Source organism: Cololabis saira, chromosome 5 (genome assembly GCF_033807715.1).
Source record: "Cololabis saira isolate AMF1-May2022 chromosome 5, fColSai1.1, whole genome shotgun sequence".
Lineage (NCBI taxonomy): Eukaryota > Metazoa > Chordata > Actinopteri > Beloniformes > Belonidae > Cololabis > Cololabis saira.
Window position 1 is genome coordinate 33,962,523 of NC_084591.1, and position 16,604 is coordinate 33,979,126.

Genomic DNA, 16,604 nt, shown 5'->3' on the forward strand with positions numbered 1-16,604 from the left:
AAAGCTGAACTGACAAATATTCAGTTGAAAGACTCTTGTTATCCTCCAGGTTTGGTCGTCATGGTGATTTGAAACAAATGAGCTATTCTCAAACTCCAGGAATCATCAGCGTGAAAATGAGCAGCAGTTATAACCGTAGGGACACGGACAGGTGACGCAGAGTTGTGCTCTTGCAGATGAATGAAATCCCAGCAGGCGCCGCTGACTCACATGAGCCGTTTTCCTTTCACAGGTTCATCTTCAGACATTAAACCTTCCCACATCTGTGATGTCACTGGCTGCCCATCACAGAGATACGGCCCCTTGTCCACACACCAGTCTCTGTGGGAGAATAAAAGCAAAATAGCACAGCAAAAGTTACACTTCATGTTTGCTGTGTATTTTTGTCATCTTAAAAAAAAGTTCTCTCAAGTAAAATCAAATCTTTGTATGAGCTGCAACGCTTCAGACTGCCGTGTCTATGCGTCGCCATGTAAAGCTGCACTGTCAGCCTGCTGAGAATGTGAGGGCTGTAAACGGATGTGCAGAGCGACAGCTCTGGGGCCAAACGTGGCACCGGGTCACGTGGGCGTCTGTGAAGCGTCATGCTGTTTTGCCACCCACGGCTGTGGGACGGGCGTCCGACTCTGGACCTGGGAGGAGGACTGACATTCCCCCAGAGACGCACCGCAGCGTCACGTGACTCCAGACCAACTCCAGGGGTGGTATCTAGATCACTTCTTGTACTCAAGTACATCTCTTCAGTATATAACTGTAACACTTCAGTCAATCCTCTATTATTATCATTAATACTTTAGCTTTTTTTTTAGAGAGGAAAACATTTAATATTTGACTTTAAAGGTTTATTTGACAGCTTTTGGTATGAAATACTTTCCAAATATATATTTAATTTACCCACCAAAGCTTATGAGACGTTGTATTAAGGTTTTTTATGAATGAATAAGACATATATGCAGAGCTGAAATGCTGTTAAATAAAAACGGACTCAAAACCATTTTAAGAAACACGCAAGTTATTTTTCTTGTAACACTGCCAACATTTATGACCCCATCTTTTCACCAGTGCTTTTAACCACGATAATATCTGTGGTTTTAAGGTTTTACTTTTTGATTTGATTTTTTTAATGATTTTTAAGACTATGTTCTGAGGAAAATAAACTTAAAGGGGACCTATAATGGCCTTGAATGTCTTATAAACAAGCTTTTGATTGTTTTTGCTAAATAAATGAGAAATTCAGCCTCTGAGCCATGTCTTTATCTTCCCAGTTTCTAACCTCATTATCTATGCTGGATTCTGAGTGGGCGGGGCTATGATAATGAGGCTCTGTGCTGATTGGCTGCCTGAATGACGCGATACATCGCTACGAAAAAATGGCAGAAGCTCCGGCCGGCGGAGTTAGTTGTGGGCGTGGTTTCACGCATCGGAGGCCAACCGATGCAAATTGCATTTTCGTTACGTAACGGCGGGCGCAGAATCTGAACGGCTCGTAGAGTAGTTTTACGAATAGTTTGGTTGCTTTCCTCCTTCTCTGAGTTGGCAGGCTAAGGGGAGACCACTTTATATATGTTAAAGCAAGAAAAAACATGTTTTTCATAATAGGTTCCCTTTAACTTGCAGCTGGAATGGTGCTATACAAGTTAAATACACCATTTAAATACTAGTGTGATGAAAATGCATATTTCTTTAAAACATACTACATAAACAACATACTACATAAAAATGCTGTTGTTTTTAAATGACAGCACTGTGGAAAGGGTTTCAAACATTTAAGAAATAAAAGAGAACTGGAGTTAAACTTGGATGATGAAGACACGTAAATGATACATCTGCTGGATACAAGCGTTCAAGCGTTCAGCATTAGTGTTTAACTTTAAGAGACGCATGGAGCTTCTAATGTGGCTGTAAACAACAGTCATGATAAATTAATAAATGCTATCATAATATTTTTTTCTGGATAAATTTATTAAAAAGTTCTCATACTCCAAACGTCATAAATTGTTTTATAACAATAATAATAATAATATTGAATCGGTGAGTATTCTCACATGTGCAGGTTCAGAGATCGTTGTGTCTGTTCAGAAACAAGTTCGGACTCTGTCACATGAGCAACATTAATATTCTAGCACTGACATCAATATTTTACTCCTTCAATGAGATGTGAGACAAACACAGGTGGAGTATTTCATCACACATGAGCCCCGCATGAATAATGAGTGCAGAGATGAGATGAGAACATGGACCTGGGCTGCTCCTTATGTTAGCAGTTAGAAAAGGTGTAGTCACTAAAATAAATGAATAAGAATGACTGAACAATGGTCAGTGTTGAGCCGAATGCCTGACCTGCAGGTTTTGTCTGACTGAAAGTTTTTTTTTGTTGTTTTTTTTTTACATTTCCATTTCCCGCTTGAAGCATCCCATGGGACTTACCTTTTATGGTGAGGCACCCCTGCTATTCATCCCTTCAACAGTCCTGCATGTCGCGCGCTCTTTCTTGGCATTGACGCTCACAAGACTGGCTGCACAGCGCTGACAAGGGTTGTGGGGGTTAGTGTTTAGCCTGTCATAAATATTTAGTACTTTTAAGTCTTACACATCCATATACATGCACACATGGTCTGGCTTTTTTAGAGTAGCAATGAACCAAGACGAGGTGCACTAAGAAGCACATAAAACACACACTGACCAGGATGTGTGAAAATACTCAAGCGTTTCAATCAAGTTGTTTTACCATTTATAAATGTTTCTTCACAGAAGACCAAAACTGACTTTATTCATCTGAATATTTAATGATTGAAGACAAAACAACCCCAACAATGGGACGCACACACAAACACATGCACACGCCACCGGATCATGTGCAGCTGAGTGAGATGTTGCAGGTTCTCTTAGTTTATATACACATAATGCCAAGATCATTTTCACAGTTAACAGATTGTCAGTTAGCAGCAAAGTTCAGAAAGTGTCTCACACCCTTTAAAGGAACGTATCTGCTGCACTTCCCATCATCCACGTGCACCTGCCCGCAGATCTCCTGGATGTTGGGGGGACTTTTCACGCCCCTCCATCTTGTCTCCCCGTGTTGTCCTGCTTGTCTTCGTACTCGTAGTCCAGCTGGGCCCTCTCGTACTCCAGCTCTTCTCCCTCATACATAAATCCATCTTGTTCCCACATCAGCTCCTCTGTCTCATATTCCATCATTTCTTCATCATACTCGAGCTCGGCTCCATCGTACTCAGGGCCTGGGACCCCCGCATCCCCTGTCTTGTCCTCCTGCTTCACCAGGGCTACTCCCTCTCTAACATTCATGTCCTCTCTAGTCAGCACAGCTTCAGTTGCTGCTTGTTTTGAGTTGGAATTGCTGTTTTTTAGAATGCCATGAATCACTGGCTCTTCTCCAGCCAACGCCAACTCCTCTGCCTCTTTCTCTGCTGCCATTCGTTGTCTCTCTTTCCCATCCTGACGTGCCTCCAGGAACTCTGCAGCCCCTTCCCCAACCACGAACACCTCCTCTCCCACTGTAGGGGGTTCACTGACTGGGTTATGGTCATAGGAGAAAAGACGCAGGCCCTTGAGGCGCTTCAGGCTGGGGAAATCTGATATTTTGTTGCGGTCCAGGTCTAAGATTTCCAAGGCCTCCATGCGTAGCAGGACTTTGGGGAAGGTTTCAAAGCGGTTTCCGTAAAGCCACAATCCTCTGAGAGCTTCCATGCGGCAGAGGTCGGTAGGTAGCGTCTTCAGCCGGTTGTCCCCTATCTGCAGGGACTTGAGCTGGGGTAAGTCATAGAGCTCTTTGGGAAATCTATGGAAGTAGTTGCTTTCCATCCAGAGGCATCTCAGGCTCTGCAGGTTCCTCACCTCAGGTGGGAGGCTCATGAGCCGGTTGCTGCCCAGGTAAAGACGGGTGAGGTTGGTGAGCTGACACACGGCCGGCGGCACATCTTCCATCTTGTTGAAGTCGAGGGCGAGTATACGCAGACCCTGCAGCTGGGTGAGGCTGTCAGGTAGAGTGCGGAGGCTATTCCCACAAACATAAAGCTTCTCCAGATGCATCAATTCAAAAACACGTGAAGGTAACCGCTTAAATTTGCGGTAGCTCAAGTCCAACACGGGATCTCCACTCTCCAATAATTCCTCTACGCCCAATGGTAGCTCCTCCTCTACTTCCTCATCTGCTTCTTTCTTCTTCTCTGGGATTTCTGCCTCTTCTCCATCCTTTGCCCCATCTTCTTCATCTTCCCCCTCACCCTTCCTGGAGGAGTTTCCCATGCTGGGCCAAGCAGCCCTCGACTCTGACGGGAGTCAGGGCACAGTCATTTGATGAGGCAGCTCTGTGACAAGTTAACCCTCAGCCTGGACACTACTGCGGTTGTGTAGTCGAACCCACGAGCTGCAGACAGCATTGTGGTTTAAGGCAGTTTAAAGTTATGCAGCCATTCAACAATAGTGAGTCAATTGTTTTTCTTTGTCCCTTCATCAGAAGACTATGGATGTTAGTTGGAATCAGCAAAGAAGAGCTGCGATTGAAATGTCATGGTCCTTACCATCCCGTCCTTGACGTCTCTGAGGCGTCCAAAACAGAGAAAACTGGCCCCTCCCAGGTTACCTGCTCACATGATCCACTCTGTTAGTTAGGAAGAGTTTAAAAAGGCCACTTAAGGACATTGGACCGTCTCCGTCCCGCATCCGTCACTGGATCAACCATCTGAGTAGCTCTGTGACCTGACCAGTGACTAAACACTTCATTAAAGTCCGTCCACTATTTGACAAAGCTGATCCCTGTTAGAGGACGAGGCTCCCTGGAGATGCAATCCTGTCCTGCAGAAGAAACTGCTGGTTGGAAAACTGCTGCGCTGACAGACTGAAGACAAAGTGAGTGACTAGGTCCCAGAGGTTTGCTGCGTCTCTCCATCAGCTGAGGGTTTACGTTACACTGATGCCTCCCTCCCCCTGTGGCCCGAATAGGGAAAAAGCACATCACATGGTTTCTGTGTGTGTGAGAGAGAAAGAGAGAGAGGGAGAGAGAGAGATAGAGAGAGAGAGGCACAATCTCTGTTAGAAGCAGAAGTACCGTAGTCTGTAAGAAAGAAAGAAAGAAAGAAAGAAAGAAAGAAAGAAAGAAAGAAAGAAAGAAAGAAAGAAAGAAAGAAAGAAAGAAAGAAAGAAAGAAAGAAAGGAAGAATGTGTTGACAACATTTGTTCCTTCACAGGTACTTTTCAGGATTAGTAGTAGAGGTAACATTTATCCTTCACGTTAGCTCCCAATCCAAGACTCTGGGTTTGTTTTGTTACGTATGAAAAACATGAATATTCATGACCGACGCAAACACTCACCGGGAGAGTAAACTCAATTCAAACATTGATCACATTTAAGACTGGATGTGCCAGACTTTTCTCCAGTTAAATGAAGACAAAACAGAAATAGTGTTTGGAGCCAAGAAAGAAAGAGTAAACGTCAGCACTCAGCTTCAAGCAGTGAAGCCAAAAACCAGTAGCCAAGCCAGAAACCTGGGAGTGGTTCTGGACTCAGACCTGAGCTTTAACAGCCACATTAAGACAGTAGTGAAGTCAGCCTGTTATCACCTAAAGGACATGTGGAGGACTAAATGACTGATGTCTCTGCAGGACTTGGAAGAACTAGTCCAGCTTTTATCTTCAGTAGACTGGATTAGTGTAACGCTGGTCTCACGGGTCTCCCTAGAACCTCCATCAACCAGCTGCAGTTAGTCCAGAACGCTCCTGCCAGAGTCCTCACTAAGACCAATAGAGTGGACCATATAAGTCCCATTCTTAGATCTCTACACTGGCTTCCTGTCTGTCCCAGACCAGATGTTAAAACTCTGCTGTTGGTTTATAAATCTCTGAATGGTCTAGGACCAAAATATACTGTATCTCTGATCTCCTGGTCCATCATGAACAAACCATAACCCTCAGGTCATCAGGGGAACGCCTACTTTCTGTACCCAGAGTTAGAACCCAACACGGTGAGACAGCGTTCAGCTTTGATGCTCCTCACCTCCCAGAATGCATCAGGGCTGCTGAAACTCTCAATTGCTTTAAGTCAAGGTTGAAAACCTTTGCATTTACTGCTGCGTTTCTGTAATCTCCCATAATACACTACAACCTTTATTTCTTGCATCTCATCTGATTTATTCTTTTTAATTTATGTCTGTCTTTAATTCTGCTTTTAAACTCCTTTACTTTGAATTGCTTTGTACGTAAAAACGTGCTATACGAATAAACTTGCCTTGCCTTCCCTTGCCTTGCCTTCCCTTCCTTGCACTACACATCATCATATTAAACAAGATTTGTTCAAACGTTTTAATCAGAGGTGAAGGTTTATATGATACCTGTAAATCCGTACAGTATATACAGTTTATAGCTTTTTTTATCCAACTAGAGGTAACTATTGAGGTAAATATTCTGACCTTTGCTGGAACCTAAATACCAAATAAGCTGCAACCATGAGGTAACTAACATATTTCCTCTGAGAAGCCCAGCATTTCTACAAAACTTGGACCCACGATATACAGTATATGAGCTAAAAAAGATTGCGCCGTATGGGATTGTTCTCTGGGTCCATGTGTATTGCCTGTTTGCCCAAGTGGGACCCGGATAATACCCCAATTTTGGGCCTATGGCTGTAAAGAAGTCTTGTACTTTCTTTGACTTTGACTTTTTGGTAGACTTTATGAAGTCAAGGTATACACATTTTCAGGACTTAGGGCCTCAGGAAGAAAGTGGCGCAAATCCAAAGAGCACACTGACTTGTCTGAGTACCAACAAAAACGTTAATTTTTCACATCCAGCTTAAAGGCTGCCAAGATAGCCTTCTACCAGAACCAGATCCAGAATGCTCCCAACACCCGACAACTGTTGGCTGCGTTTAACTCTCTTCTCTCTCCACCACCTGGGTTGGCTGCAGAAAAGTTTGCTTCCTGCTTTACTGATAAGGTTGCTGCTATCAGTAACCAGTTCTCTGAGACGGACCATCTCAGCCCACTCTGAGATGAGTTTCCTTCGCAGGAGGAAGAGTAAGCCCTCAAATGTTTTTTTAAAGATAAAAGCAATAACTAGAATAACTTAAATTATATTATGCTACAGTATTCACCTGCTCAGATTAATTTTATAAATAAATCAAACAAATTTACATTTTCTTATTATGTATAGTTCAATTTGTCTTAACCATGGATGGATGGATGGATGGATGGATGGATGGATGGATGGATGGATGGATGGATGGATGGATGGATGGATGATGGATGAATGGATGGATGGATGGATGATGGATGAATGGATGGATGGATGGATGGATTGAAGGAAATGTGGCATTTTATAATAAAATGTTCTCCGTATTTTAGCGGTGATCCTGTATGACAACAGCAAACGGTTTCCCTGACTGACATTGTGTCGGCTGGTTATGATCCAGAAGGAATGCCCGAACGAGAGGTCGGGGGTCAGATTCGGAGCGCTCCTGTCAGACTGATGAGCGGTGTCAGAAGAAGTGGACAAACCCGGGGACAGGCTGCTTGAGGATAATCACGAATGATATGCTCAGCACTGAAAGAGCTGATTTGCACATTTCTGCATCTCATTCAAACGACCCTGAGAAGCCACAACGGACCGTAAGCTGGACAGACAGACAGAGGCCTCAGAGGACAAGTGCCGGGGCGACCGAGGCTATTGTGATGACTGCATAACCCAGGAAGTACATCAGACACACGGACTTGAAGGATAAAAAACAAAAACTTCCAACAACACACTCTATGACATGTTACGCTGCTTTACTTTAGCATTATTGCATTATGATGAACAAATATTGACTATTAACCGAAATGTTTGCTTCCACATAGAGGCACAAAATAATCCTAAAGTTAGACTAGATTATTTAAAAGTGAAATGACTGCTAGAAATAAAATAACTTCAAATATCAGGAAAAACAAATGACCACAGAAACACACACAACGGAAACAAAATACCTTCACAAAGACATGCAAAACGACCACAAAAGAGACAAACTAGTCTTAGAAAATTGATTATTAAAACCAGAGGGAGAAAAAAAAACCAAACACACCAAAACACAGAAAACAGTTACAGAGAGACTAAAATATCCACATAGAAAAATTAGATTAGCATAAAGAGTCATGGGTTGACGATGTGTGGTCTCTGGAAAGATTCTGGAGAAAACTTGTGTTGTAATATATGCTATATAAATAAAATTGGATAATTAGGTTTTATAAGAAGTCTGCTCCAAGGTTCCCCAGCAGACCCTGGACATCTTCCCCACCCTGTGGAGACCTGTTTCTAGTGAAGACAGCGTGTTCAGCATCTACGTGGGTCCGATGAGAACTCAAACATTATTTAATATAACAACAGTACACACACCCACGTTTCTGCAACACAATCTGCTGTCTTCATCCTAACATTGAGCCTGTTCTCACAACAACCTGTTGTGCAGTTGTGGCGGACCGTTTTATCTCTAATTGCTCAGTAGATTTTCACATGTTTTTTTGTTTTTTTTTCCCCCACCACACAAGAGACATAAAATGGTGACAGAGAACAGCAAAATGGCCACAGACGCAAAACTAACACGCACATAAAATAAACCCATAAATACCTGCACTCAACACGACCGTGGAAAAACAACATTCAACCGCACTGACTGGAAATAACCTGAAACGCACCCGCGCATGTGTGACTGCCGTTTTCACCAGGCTCTGTGATTGGACCCGTTTAAGTTTGTCTCATGAAATAAAATGAAAAAGTAAAGTGTTCATTTCCCTGCGTTGACGTGGAACTTGTTCTCATCAGATAATTATTGACTTTTGCTCAATAAGCGCCGGTATCAGTCTCTCATTTCTGGTTCCCTGATGGAGCCGCAGCGCCACAGCAGCATCCGCCATAAAACACCCAAGTCCGCTCCCTGACTTCTCTTTTTCTTGGTTTTCTCCTCTCTCTGTCTTGCCTCTTTTGTGTCGGTGTGCCCGTCTGGCCGTTCAGACGACCCAGTGCTATTCAGAGGAGCGGCTGCTGAGCCTATGGCTGCTGTGACCAGCGGTCCAAAACATGAGGCTGCTGCGCGCCGATTGGCTGGAAGCGCTCGAATGATCCGCTCGAAGTTCGCACTGACGGAGCGTCTGAATGAGACGGAGAATACACCCTATCAGGGAAATCGGGCAGAGGATGGGCAACCGTGATGTCTGCCGTTTGAAATGGCCCCGTATCCAGCGGTTATAACCGGCCCGGCGCTGTGACCGAAGCCCCGAGGAGAGTCAGGAAAAACCTGGATGTTGTAAGTGTGCAATATTTTTCCATCTTCACGTTTTGAGCTGGTGTCTGAGAAGCAGCCGCTCGTCATCTGCCGTTGTTGGTAAAAAAAAAAAAAAAAAAAAAAATCCTCAGGCAACACGTTGTTAGATTTGCTAGTGATCAGCCGATCTGTTTTATTATCAGCTTATTCAGTACTCGAGTTGAGGGGGGGTGAGGAGGGATGGCATCCCCCCTGAAATAAAAACTGCCATCCCCCCTTTCCATCCCTTATGTCATTTCATCAATGAATGTGGTTTTACTGCTATTTCAACATTTAGAGTCATCACCAGAAAAATAACACCAGAAAAATGTGACAATTTTCATCTGTTTCAGGTAAATTTTCACTTGAAATAAGTAGGAAAATCTGCCAGACAAGATTTATCTTCTCATTACAAGCAGAAAAATCTTCCACTGGCAGATTTTTCTACTTATTTCAAGTGAAATCTACTTGAAACAAGTGAAAATTGTTGTTTTTTCCAGTGATGAGTCTAGTTTTAAGTGTAATGAGATTTTTTTTACTAAAATGAGACATTTTAACTAGAAATAAGACAAATATTCTTGAAGATTTTGAGTTTAAGCAGTGATCCATTTTACTTATCCTGTGAAGGACAGAGTCATATTGATAAGTTCAGAAAACTGTTTTTTATTTTTGTGTTTTGAAGTATTTGATGTAAGCCCAGTGGATATTTAAAGCTTACAGAAGGCTGCATTTAACTGCTGCTATGTCATTCCTGCAGTATTTCTGCAGGTGTTTTGGTCAGTGCTATTATTTGTAATATATTATATTATTTGTAATCAGCACAAATTATCTGTCCCCATATGATAAAATCCACCATCCTCCCTGATTTTTTTTCACAACTCGAGTACTGAGCTTATTGGATATTAACTTTAACCTTAATGACCATTCCTGGCATGTGTGCTTGATTTGATGCGTTTTCAGTTAAATGCTTGATCGATTCGTTTCAATTGGTTGTCGGATTTCATCATCAATTATTAAACGTGTTGCTGGCCTTCGTGTTTGACTTCCCTTGTGTTGCAGCTGTGAGAGCTGCGCCCTCCACCCCGCCTGCAGGCTCGTCGTCAGGACCAGTTTTTACAGCCAGGTGTGAGACTGTGTGGCGTCTGGTCTTCCAGTTCTCCAGGTGGATCCAGGCCAGAGACAGCAGCGGTGAAGATGGGAGGTGGAGGCCAGCTCAAGGAGCCCGTGGAGCCGGGCAGTGGCAGGGATACAGGTGTCTACACCTGGGAGGAGGTGCAGAAGCACAGCAGCAGGAATGATCAGTGGCTGGTCGTCAATAGAAAGGTGTACAACACCACTCAGTGGGCCAAAAGGCACCCGGGAGGGTTTCGGGTCATCAGCCACTACGCTGGGGAGGATGCCACGGTAAATATATTTCCTCATTTGAATGACAGAACAAACCGGCCTTTTGACACGACTGTGCTGATATAAATGACACAAAACAAACAGACACAAACCAATAAACAAACAGAGAATGTTAAATTTAGACCTATTCAAGTTCAACTTGGAGATACTGTAGTTGTACTAATCTGGTCTCATTTCTATTTCCCTGTGTGCTTGATTACTGTAGTTCAGCACACCTCATTACATCACGCATGTTACTCACCACCTCCCGTTAAAAGCATGAAACCTTTTCTTTTCTTGCCAAGTTATTAGATCCTGTTAAAAAGAAAAAAACATGAAACAGAATTTGAACATATCATCACTTGGCTTGACGTCCACTACACATGTCTGAAAGCTGAAACTTCACGTTAAAATGAACATTTTAGATAATCCCAATGAAAATGTCCCTTGAATAAAAAGCATACGCTTCTATTGCACGTTTTATATTTGCCTTTTGAATGTCGGCTTTTTTCGAGAGCATTTCGGATGGAGCTTCTGAACATCTCTAATTAAAACCCCTTCTCTCAGTTTAAATACACACAATCTAATCCACACCTTTACTTTTATTACTTAAAAATGTTGATCTCTAACATAGGAAGTAACCTCATATATTAATATAATATTTCATGTATTTTAAGTACCGGTAGTACAATTTCATTTGGACATTCCTCATTCTTGAGAAAAGTATAGTAATGCACATCTGTATGAATATTTATCCATAACTTCAATTCTTCCTATCAATATCAATATTGATTTTTAAAATTGTAATTTCTGTGGCTTGTAACTGGAACTGTGACCTTCAACCGGTTTAGACCGGCGGTTTTGCGTGTAACCTCGGCTGACCTGCAATAAACACATCACCCCACGTTGTAATGTCAGATATATCTCCGAAGGTCGTTCTGACCAGTTAAGATTTAATTGCAGTGATCTACTTTGCTATTTTGTCAAAGTAAAATTTAACTTTATAATTTATGGATATCTTGAATATTATTATTCTCCACGAACGGTTTTTACATCGATGAAACTGCATAATGGATGTCTGGATCTTTTCAATTTTACTTTTATTTTACTTTCAGCATCTAGAATTAAAATGAAAATGAAAATGCCTAAAAATCACCTGCAGCTGTGATTGATGACGTCTCAGATTACATGGTTTCACAGAGATATTAATAGTCCTTTATGGATAAAAGTAAAAGTTCCTTTTGTTTCTCCAGGAGGCATTCACTGCTTTTCATCCTGATCTTAAGTTTGTGCAAAAGTTCCTGAAGCCCCTGCTGATCGGCGAGTTGGCAGCGACAGAACCCAGCCAGGACCGGAAGAAAAATGTGAGTCTTTAAGTCCGGAGCACTGGAAATGCTGGAAATGCTGTCTGAAAATCCCATGTGACACATGAACGTAGAGCATTCGCGGCTCGACTGGACACTGTCTTTTCCTTTGCTACCAGCGGATGATCGTACAAGACTTTGAGGCCCTTCGAGTGCAGGCAGAGAAGGACGGTCTGTTTCGAACGAAGCCGTTGTTCTTCTGCCTCCACCTGGGCCACGTCCTGCTGCTGGAGGCCCTCGCGTGGCTCACCGTCTGGCTCTGGGGGACGAGCTGGACACTGACGTTACTGTGCTCACTGATCCTGGCAACAGCTCAGGTAATTTGAAAGCCATTCTCGGTTTTTGCAGAAGAACTTCCAAAAATAAACATAGCTAAAAGGTCACTTGTCCTCTTTCCCCCCAGTCTCAGGCAGGCTGGCTGCAGCACGACTTTGGTCACCTCTCTGTCTTCAAAGCATCCAAGTGGAACCACCTGGTGCACAAATTTGTAATTGGACATTTGAAGGTAACCTTCCTATGCTGAATGCTTTTCTTTGTTTAATGCGTACGCACATATTAAAAGGTTGTTTTCAAAGGGAGCTTCAGCCAACTGGTGGAACCATCGACACTTCCAGCATCACGCCAAACCCAACGTCTTCAGCAAGGACCCGGACATCAACATGCTGGAGATCTTTGTGCTCGGGGCCACGCAGCCGGTGGAGGCGAGTAGCTCACAACAAACCTTTTCAGCAGTCTGTTAAACATTGAAGACGCTTACCACGCTCCCAACTTCTCTCTGTTACAGTACGGGATGAAGAAGATCAAACGCATGCCGTATAATCTGCAACATCAGTACTTCTTCCTCGGTAGGTTTGTGTGCAGACGGTAAAACAAATGAAAAGCCTTCCGGGAATAATTCGTTATGTCTCCTGCAGTGGGACCGCCACTACTCATTCCAGTTTACTTCCACATTCAGATCATGAAGACCATGATTACCCGCCGCGACTGGGTGGTAAGAGAGCAGTTTATATAAATATTTGAGTCAGACATGAATTTAATACACCATGAAACGTATCCTGATTACAAAGAAGAGATGGCTGGGGCACGAGAAGTTTCTGGTGCTAGTATTCATTTATTGATAGCAACTTCCTTATCTGTTGTAGGATCTGGCCTGGTCCCTGTCATATTATCTCCGTTACTTCTCCTGTTACATACCCTTCTATGGCATTTTTGGCTCGGCGGCGCTCCTCAGCTTTGTCAGGTAAATGCTTGGAGGGAAATGTCCTTCATTTCAGCTTTCATAGTCTTGAACTTGTTTTTTGTGAGAACTATAGCATCTTTTAAAAATTCAAAGGCACGTTTTCATTTTCATATTGGTCATATTACTGATTCATTTCATCTTATTAATACCCCATAATAAAAGAGCCCCTCTTGTGAAGTGACTGTTTTAAATTCTTCTCAGTCACATTTTTTAATATTTTTGTTGAACTTATTTTACAGGTTTTTGGAGAGCCACTGGTTCGTGTGGGTGACTCAGATGAACCATCTGCCGATGGAGATTGATCACGAGAAGCGCCAGGACTGGCTGAGCATGCAGGTACCCACTGATTATGACACTGCCACAAATCCACTTTTATGGACAGGCGCTGCTAGTGTGCACGACCCTGTAAAGGTTCTCATTTAAGTCCACAGTAAAGGGGTTGGTACCACTTAACTTCTTTTTCCCAACATTTGACCAATCATGACAGACTCGTCTTTTTAGGAAGGAACGCTTTAAAGAGATAGTAGAGGGAACAAGCGGTGCTTCAGCAAGGTGCAGTTTTTGGGAAATAGTTTGCATTTCAGCATTAAAGTATGCAAAATAAAGTAAGAAACCTATAAATGAGGCTCTTTGAAATTAACCATCGTCTTGTTTGTGCACGATAGCAGGTCATCTTCACTGCTGCGTCTTGGCTGCAGCTTCTCAAACACTGTTGACAAAGATGGAAAACAGATAGTAATATATATGTATAATGTATGTATATGTGTGTATAGGACATGTAGCCCCACGTCATCCTGTCAAGGATAAGAGGGTGGAGCTGGATAGAAAACTGAGTGCATATGAACTCATCTGCTCATGTCTCACGTCTCATGTCTCTCTCAGTTACACGCCACCTGTGATATTGAGCAGTCCTTCTTCAATGACTGGTTCAGTGGACACCTCAACTTCCAAATCGAACACCAGTAAGTCACATGATCGGTTGTCATGAGGAGAACTATGTTGTCAGACAAACGCTGCCGGTAAAATAATGATATAAAAAAAACCAAACAACCTTCATCAGACATCAAACATTAAGGGTGCAGAGGAAAACCCTGGGAATTCTTCTTATAATATAAAATATGATATTATTATAATATAAAAACCCCTATTGTGGGGTATTTTTATCGTGTGGCATCACAGCAGTGAAGGTTATGATTAGAGATGCCCGATATTGAAATTATGACCGATATCCGATATTTTCAGGGTCATATCTGTCGATACCGATTCCGATACTTTATATATTTGTATTTATTTTTCATATTAAGCCTACTGAACACTATACACAGGACCACAATGGAAATAAGCACCTTTGCCCTAAGGCCTTGGCCCAAAATATTCAATCAATCAATACACTAGTTTCTAAGTTTCTGCTTTCACTACTGAATGAGATGAGTAAATGAAATGTATTAAAAATGCAACATTTATTCACTTCATTTTTTATGTATGTAAAACAGCTTTTTGTGGAGTGAAATCTTCTTCGATCCACTGGGCCAGTAAGCTTAACATGCTCATTGGGCTCACATCAGAAGTCCAAATATCTGTTGTGAAGCTTATGTGACTGTTGGCAGGAAGGAGCTCGTGTGCCGTGACCTGGTCGTTGAGCTTCGTTAAAGCAACATATGAAAAGTAGCGCCGGTTAGGTAGATTATAGCAGGGCTCTAGTTGTGAAACCAAACGGCAGAATCCCACATCTTCCACTACTGAAAATGGTTGATTATGGAGCGCAATAAACTCCAACACTTTAGTGTTTAATGCCTTTACCTTCGGGTTGTCACGGCCGAATGGTTTTGCTTTTTCAAGTAACTCCCCAGCAGATGGGAGTGGGGGAGTGGGGGAGTGGGGCGGCGGTTGGCGGTTGTTTTTTTTCTGTTTCGCTGCCTCAGTCTCTGTCGCTTTCAACTCATTATACTTGTCAAGGTGCTTGCAATTCAGGTGGGTCTTCAAGTTTGTGGTATTAAATGATGACGGTTTATTCCCTCCTCGCGCTACTTCACTGGAACAGTCATTACAAATGGCAACTCTGATGTCAGTTTCACTGACAGCAGAGACATTTTTCTTGCTCGTATTAGTTTTCCTTCCTCGCGTGTGAGTGCATCCATTTCCTGCTTTCAGAGCATATTGAGCACACTGCTGCCACCTGCTGGGGAGAAGACTACAGTGCTGAGGTGCCTCTGCCTATGTTACCAAGGCATTGGAGGAGGCCAACACGTTGTTATTTTATCAGTGAAAATTATCGTGTTCATTTTGACATCGGTTTGATACCAATACGGCATTTTTTGGCCATTATCGGGGCCTTACCAATATGCTGCCGATAATATTGTGCATCACTAGCTATGATTGACAGCTGCGTTGCTAGGGAGCCGGTGCGAAATAAACAAAGCAGCATGAAGCCTAATGTTATGATGAATATCTCCTGTCTTCTTTTGTCTTCTTCAAGTTTGTTTCCCACGATGCCACGCCACAGCTACGGCGCCGTGGCCCCACAGGTCCGTGCGCTGTGTGAGAAACATGGGATTCCTTACAAGATGAAAAGCTTGTGGCGAGGCATGGTTGATGTTGTCAGGTAAGAAGTCACTGCAGCAATGCAGGAGTCCCAGTCGTTGAAATCCCTATCCTTCTCCAAAGTATGCCATCCTGAGGCTTTAGTATTTTTCCCATCTCAGGAAACAGGCTGCTTGCTTGTAAACACTCAGTATTTCACTGATATTGTGTCCATTCTTCTTCTCTCTTTTCCTTTCCAGGTCACTAAAAACCTCCGGGGATCTCTGGCTCGATGCATATCACCACAAATAAAAAGCAGCGTTTACAAGGAGACAAGCTTTTCTCCACTTTTGCATTCAAATTGATTGTATCTGTGTGACTTTGAGCATCCAGTTAATCATGTTTGATTCATGGCTTTTTTGTAGTTGTTATAAGCAAGTCTGATTTAGCGCTCAGAAGTGCAATATTTTTTGTGCACGGAGGATTTTCAAGTGTCTTAATCAGCATGTAGGGTGATGTTTTAGTTTGATTTATAACTGAATTATTCAAAATGTTTCCTACATTTTTCTAGCGTGTTGTACAAGTGGAACAATAACAGTAATTACTGACAATCAAAAAAACCAAAAGAAAAAAAAAACCAAACCAATGTTCTTTAAATCAAAATCTTCAATGTATAACTTTTACAATTGCAATTGTTCTTTCAATATACAATAAAGGAATTGTGTTGATTAGTCTTGGGCCTTAAGTGCTAGCACAGAGACAAACGGTAAGAGTGATGCTTGGGAAATAAAAGCAACTATCTGGGAGCACT

The 16,604-nt window shown here is 42.6% G+C and overlaps 2 protein-coding genes across 2 annotated transcripts; one reads left to right on the top strand and one right to left on the bottom strand.

The window, feature by feature from the left end:
* Positions 1–203: 203 nt before the first annotated feature.
* LOC133444730 (leucine-rich repeat-containing protein 10B) lies at positions 204–5,044 on the bottom strand. Its single transcript, XM_061722608.1, has 2 exons — positions 2,971–5,044; positions 204–321 (listed from the first exon to the last, which is right to left on the bottom strand). Exon 1 carries the CDS (start codon positions 4,264–4,266, stop codon positions 3,052–3,054), a length of 1,215 nt encoding a protein of 404 aa, XP_061578592.1. The 5' UTR covers positions 4,267–5,044; the 3' UTR covers positions 204–321; positions 2,971–3,051.
* A 4,082-nt stretch (positions 5,045–9,126) lies between these two features.
* LOC133444169 (acyl-CoA Delta-4 desaturase-like) lies at positions 9,127–16,584 on the top strand. The gene is made up of 13 exons (XM_061721722.1): positions 9,127–9,289; positions 10,346–10,690; positions 11,923–12,033; positions 12,153–12,350; positions 12,437–12,538; positions 12,609–12,734; positions 12,818–12,878; positions 12,948–13,024; positions 13,176–13,273; positions 13,513–13,609; positions 14,156–14,235; positions 15,750–15,875; positions 16,054–16,584. Exons 2-13 carry the CDS (start codon positions 10,481–10,483, stop codon positions 16,103–16,105), a joined length of 1,338 nt encoding a protein of 445 aa, XP_061577706.1. The 5' UTR covers positions 9,127–9,289; positions 10,346–10,480; the 3' UTR covers positions 16,106–16,584.
* The last annotated feature ends 20 nt before the right edge of the window (positions 16,585–16,604 follow it).

Coding starts and splice junctions, on each gene's coding strand:
- LOC133444730 (XM_061722608.1), bottom strand. CDS start 4,266: ATGGGAAACTCCTCCAGGAAGGGTGAGGGGGAAGATGAAGAAGATGGG.
- LOC133444169 (XM_061721722.1), top strand. CDS start 10,481: ATGGGAGGTGGAGGCCAGCTCAAGGAGCCCGTGGAGCCGGGCAGTGGC. Junction 12,539..12,608: donor TTGTAATTGGACATTTGAAG/GTAACCTTCCTA, acceptor TTGTTTTCAAAG/GGAGCTTCAGCCAACTGGTG. Junction 12,735..12,817: donor GGGCCACGCAGCCGGTGGAG/GCGAGTAGCTCA, acceptor TCTCTGTTACAG/TACGGGATGAAGAAGATCAA.